Source organism: Oncorhynchus mykiss, chromosome 18, assembly GCF_013265735.2.
Source record: "Oncorhynchus mykiss isolate Arlee chromosome 18, USDA_OmykA_1.1, whole genome shotgun sequence".
NCBI lineage: Eukaryota > Metazoa > Chordata > Actinopteri > Salmoniformes > Salmonidae > Oncorhynchus > Oncorhynchus mykiss.
This window is the reverse complement of record NC_048582.1, coordinates 72,232,794-72,238,793: the sequence shown is the minus strand read 5'-3', so window position 1 is coordinate 72,238,793 and position 6,000 is coordinate 72,232,794. Positions and strand designations below refer to the sequence as shown.

Genomic DNA, 6,000 nt, shown 5'->3' with positions numbered 1-6,000 from the left:
TTAGCCCCTGAGATGTGATGGGTTGTGGAGAGAAATAGGGCAGATTAGATTAGCCCCTGAGATGTGAAGGGTTGTGGAGAGATATAGGGCAGATTAGATTAGCCCATGAGGTTTGATGGGTTGTGGAGAGATATAGGGCAGATCAGATTAGCCCCTGAGATGTGATGGGTTGTAAAGAGATATAGGGCAGATTAGATTATCCCCTGAGATGTGATGTGTTGTGGAGAGATGTAGGGCATATTAGATTAGCCCCTGAGATGTGAAGGGTTGTGGCGAGATATAGGGCAGATTACCCCCGGAGGTGTGATGGTTTGTGGAGAGATATAGTGCAGATTAGATTATCCCCTGAGATGTGAAGGGTTGTGGAGATATATAGGGCAGATTATCCCCTGAGATGTGATGGGTTGTGTAGAGATATAGGGCAGATTAGATTAGCCCCTGAGATGCGAATGGTTGTGGAGAGATATAGGGCAGATTAGATTATCCCCTAAGGTGTGATGGGTTGTGGAGAGATATAGGGCAGATTAGATTAGCCGCTGAGATGTGAAGGGTTGTGGAGATATATAGGGCATATTAGATTAGCCCCTGAGATGTGAAGGGTTGTGGAGAGATATAGGGCAGATTTGATTAGCCCCTGAGATGTGATGGTTGTGGAGAGATATAGGGCAGATTAGATTATTCCCTGAGGTGTGATGGGTTATGGAGAGATATAGGGCAGATTAGATTAGCCCCTGAGGTTTGATGGGTTGTAAAGAGATATAGGGCAGATGATTAGATTAGCCCCTGAGATGTGATGGGTTGTGGAGAGAAATAGGGCATTTTAGATTAGCCCCTGAGATGTGAAGGGTTGTGGAGAGATATAGGGCAGATTAGATTAGCCCCTGAGGTTTGATGGGTTGTGGAGAGATATAGGGCAGATCAGATTAGCCCCTGAGATGTGATGGGTTGTAAAGAGATATAGGGCAGATTAGATTATCCCCTGAGGTGTGATGGGTTGTAAAGAGATATAGGGCAGATTAGATTAGCCCCTGAGATGTGAAGGTTTGTGGATACATTTTGTCCATGACATCACAGTTGAATATGTATATGTTATTTGTCACAGCAAGTGTAAGGGCTGTGGGGAGTGGCTAATAGCTACGTAAGTGTTGCTCTATAGAAAGGGTAGCGCTTGAGTTGTGACGGTTTGGGGTTGTGAATACATGTGACACCAATCCGTAGTGTCGAAGAAAACAAATTCCGCCTAAATATAATTATCATAATCAAACAATATTTTCACTTATATTTTATAAATGCTGGCCATAATGCATTCAGTACTTTGGCATGCCAACATCCCCAGTGAATTCAGAATGAGAGGAAACATGTTGAGTTAGTCCACATCTCTGGATTACTGCGAAGAGAAATTCTTCTTTCCCAGAGAGAGAGACAGATCAGAGCGCGCGCACACGAGAGAGAGAGAGAGAGAGACAGAGGGAGAGAGAGAGAGAGACAGAGAGAACGAGAGAGAGAGAGAGAGAGGGAGAGAGAGAGAGAGAGACAGAGAGAGAACGAGAGAGAGAGAGAGAGAGAGAGAAAGAAAGAGACAGAGGGAGAGAGAGAGAGAGACAGAGAGAGAGAGAGACAGAGAGAGAGACAGAGAGAGAGAGAGAGAGAGAGCGACAGAGAGAGAGATACAGAGAGAGAGAGAAAGAGAGAGAGACAGAGAGAGAGAGAGAGAGAGAGACAGAGAGAGAGAGAGAGAAAGAGAGAGGGAGAGACAGAGGGAGAGAGAGAGAAAGAGAGAGACAGAGAGAGAGAGAGAGACAGAGAGAGAGAGAAAGAGAGCGGGAGAGAGAGAGAAAGAGAGAGAGAGGGAGAGAGAACGAGAGAGACAGAGAGACAGAGACAGACAGAGAGAGACAGAGTGAGAGTCAGAGAGAGGGGAGGGGGTGCAGAGTGAGAGTGAGAGAGAGGGGAGGGGGTGCAGAGGGAGAGTGAGAGTGGGAGCAGGTCTGCAGTCTGACTCTTGGTGTAAGAACCAGAGATAGAGACAGTACTTGTTTTAATGTACCGCTTTGGGAAGGCAGCGATAGCCTAGTCTACTGGAAATAAACTATCTATTCATTTCTCACATCATCAAAATGATTCTGAATATTTTGTGGGTGGGCAACTTTTGAAAAGGAACAGTTTTGGTGGATTTGGACAACCTATAGTCTTATCCGTTATTCTACGGCGTTCCTGCGTTCAACGGACCTGTTAAATGTGGATTATCGACATTGGTGATGATACCTCTTGTTAACTGGGAATAGATAAGAAGCCCATCAACACCAGTACTTGTCCCGTAGGGAAAAAGGCAAAAGAAAGGGATCTCTCGCTTTTACTCATCCTCTCGAATCGAATCTAACATTTTGAGTAGAAGAGGGATTTGTGTGATTGTTTCTCGTGGTGGATAAGGCACCACTTTTTCCTTCGTCTGGCCTGAGTGGCTTTTTATCTCCTCCTCCTCAGTGTGAGGATCCTTCTCCGGAGAGATTCTGCTAACCCCGCGGTCCGCATGACATGGTTCAGTCCTGTTGCCGGTGCCGAGCCTCGATGCATTGGGATTTCTCTCAGTGCCGACACCACCACCACCAAGTGAATCTTATTTCTAAACCAGTCTAATAAAACGTGCCTGCTGCCCCCGAAAAAAAACACACACCTGCCATGACCGCCTCTTCGAACTGGGACGGAACCGGACACATTACCGGGCATGTTCGTAGGACAGAATGCAGATGTATTAGCAGGCATACCAGGACCGGGCCAAGGAAAGCGGAGGGAATAGGGATTTTTGCGTTAATGAAGGCAGGAGTAGCAGCGCACCATTGGAACCGGGTTCTGTTCTTGTTTATGGGGCTACTGGCAGCCTCAGCCTCAGCCTCAGCCTCGGTTAAGGGTACTAAGGGTAAGTTTCCCTCCTATATTGAATGAATGATGGAAGAGGAGACGCAATGTTATTCCCGCTCACTACCGGAATACCAAATGACCAATTTAGATGGTAGTGAATGTCCCTTTTCATTCCAAAGGGGGGGAAAGTTAATGTGGGTGTGGGTGGATGACCGTGTTTTCTGACACAGTGGAATGCTGAGCACAGCGAGCTCTCTCCCGTGGTTTCTCCCTCGGTGTTCTGTGGACACGAGCAGCATTGCATTTCATAATCGAATTGTGTGTTTTCACGGAAAGAAGGGATAGGAGGAATGGCGGGCGAAGAGATACAAGACTCTTATACTGTCAGACAGAATGGAGTGTTCCTCGGCGCTGCTGGGCTTGATTCGGTGGCGATAGGCTACACCGTTTGTGGCGCTGCTAGAGACGCCAGTGAATCGATAAAGTGGTCACGGGAGAGCGTGTCCGAACATCTGTAAGTCATGATGTAATTATGTGTATTGAGTATTTCTCATCGTTCTTTTATTTTAGCAATCTCATGGATACTATTACTTCGCCTACAAGTAGGGGTTTTAATCTCAGATTTGCCCTTTAACGCTCTCCGCGAGGGAAAGCAATGGGGTTATTGTCCCTGAGCTGTCCACGGGTCCCGATTCTATCAGAAAACTTCAGACTTTATCGTATAAGTACGAAATCCGGACATAAGTGTGTGTGTGTGTGTGTGTGTGCGTGCGTGCATGCGTGTGTGGGTGTTTAGGGGGGGGGGGGCGCATTTAGAGCATTTGCAAAATTACATTTGGTATGGATTTATAACTACGATATACATGTTGAAATAAATGTGCAGTTGACATATAGGGTTTTACAGTCCTTCCAACTACCCTCGGCATTCAAACACATTAGTTTCTGCATCTGGTGACATTTTGTCAGGTGTGCAATGTTTAGCCCATTTTCTGTTGTTTCGGTGTTGTGTCTGAAAGTGGGCAGCTGCAATAGGCATTGTAAATGGAATCAGTTTTTTTAGGGGGGGGGGGGGGGGGGGGGCAAAGTGACAACCCCCGGGTTTTATCGCGGTCTTGCTTGGCATCATGACAATATGGATACTGGAACTATTTTTAGAGGGAGCCAAGGATACCATAGGATGAGAAGTTCAGACGGTCAGTTCGATATCAGTTTTTGTCCCAAACGGTACCGTATTTATTATCTATAATGTTCAGGGCTCTGGTCAAAAAGGAGTGCACTATCGAGGATATAGTGCTATTTTGGGGATGCACGCACAGTCACATGCTCCACAGTGGGTGGTTATACAACGCGTCTTATAACACAATAATTAATGCATTGCAAGGCCGTTTTAGCGTCGTCATCAATAAATCCGCTTTTAAATGTTTTTTTTTTGTTGCATTGCGTCATCATAAATGTTGCTTTGCCATATACGTCGCTCCAGTCTAAAGAGGAGAGACCAAGGGACATGCACTGACCTCAGTTCATGTCGAGGATTGGGATTTAAACATTCACCTAACTTACCACCATGGATCCAGTTGCTCAACACTACCAATTATTGCCCAGTGGTTCTGTGGATGTGCTCAAAATGGACAACGATTGGCTTGTTTCTGTGTATCACACACTTCCTCTACATCGCTCAGATCATAGAATACGATTGATTTTGTTTATTTTATGTCTATGACACAAACTCCTTCTGAAGCTATCCCCAACGAAACACTAATTAGTCCCTATGGTCCGTCACCGTCGTTGACTAACTTGCAGCAACGTGATCTCAAGTTTCACTTCGGGATTTAAGGTAATTGAATAAAACGTCGATATTTTCTACCCGCTAATCCTGCGTGGTTACAGGGTTCATCCCGCGTGGTTACAGGGTTCATCCCGCGTGGTTACAGGGTTCATCCCGCGTGGTTACAGGGTTCATACTGCGTAGTTACAGGGTTCATCCTGCGTAGTTACAGGGTTAAAGCAGAAACAACTCTAAAGTGATGTATCGGTATTCATTCCGAGTGGTTAAGGGTTAAGTAAATGGTTAAGTCTATGGTTTTGGAAATTCATAAAACGAATAACAATGTCATTTAAAAAAAAAAGGGCTTTTTCCGTTTAGCATCATCAAGTACTCTTACCTGCTTGCTAGACAGTAGTGAACTGCCTTGATGCAGTAATCTAAGGAGGCTGCTCTGGCCCTGAGCGTCGAGCCCAATACTCCGCGTAACTTTTATTTTTTATTTTTTACATTTTAGAGCTGAGCACTAATGTGTTCAGGACTGATTTCAAACGTCCAAAATCGACATGGGTTTCTAGTGACCAGCTTGATAACAAAACGACTCTCCATCGATACTTTCAATTGCTGGACTCTCAACCAATGGTTTTATAGCCCTATTGTACCCAGAGAATGTGGCTTGACTATGTAGTGTTGTGGATAGGTGGAGTGTCATTTTCATACAGACGTGTTCTACCTCTGTGAAGAGTAAAAAAAGTAATGACAAACACACACCCTATCCCCACGCCGCCATTTCCAAAAGCATTTCCAATAACGCCGGCTCAATTGTGTCATACTGGCCTTCAAAGCTCTTCAGAACGGATATTCTAAAATAAGCATCCGTGTGTCATGACTATCATTCCCTGCCCCCCCCCCCCCCCCCCAACCCGTGTAGTGTTGCCAGCCACCAGCAGCAGTTACCCTGTCCTCCCATTGAGCGGCACCAGAGCCTCACACTATACTGACAAGTAGATCTCTACAGAGCACAGAGTCTAACTCTCTCCATACATCACAGAGTCTAACTCTCTTCATACATCATAGAGTCTAACTCTCTCCATACATCACATCACAGAGTCTAACTCTCTCCATACATCACATCACAGTCTAACTCTCTCCAAACATCACAGAGTCTAACTCTATCCGTACATCACAGAGTCTAACTCTCTCCATACATCACAGAGTCTAACTCTCTCCATACATCACAGAGTCTAACTCTCTCCATACATCACATCACAGAGTCTAACTCTCTCCGTACATCACATAGTCTAACTATCTCCATACATCACAGAGTCTAACTATCTCCATACATCACAGAGTCTAACTCTCTCCATACATCACAGAGT

At 45.4% G+C, this 6,000-nt stretch overlaps 1 protein-coding gene across 1 annotated transcript in view; it reads left to right on the top strand.

The window, feature by feature from the left end:
* The first annotated feature begins 2,040 nt into the window (after positions 1–2,040).
* Positions 2,041–6,000, top strand: part of csmd1a (CUB and Sushi multiple domains 1a) — a 220,833-nt gene continuing 216,873 nt past the window's right edge. Inside the window, exon 1 of the mRNA XM_036953651.1 lies at positions 2,041–2,917. Coding sequence (XP_036809546.1) covers positions 2,680–2,917 — 238 coding nt within the window. The 5' untranslated portion in view covers positions 2,041–2,679. The remainder of the gene's footprint in view (positions 2,918–6,000) is intronic.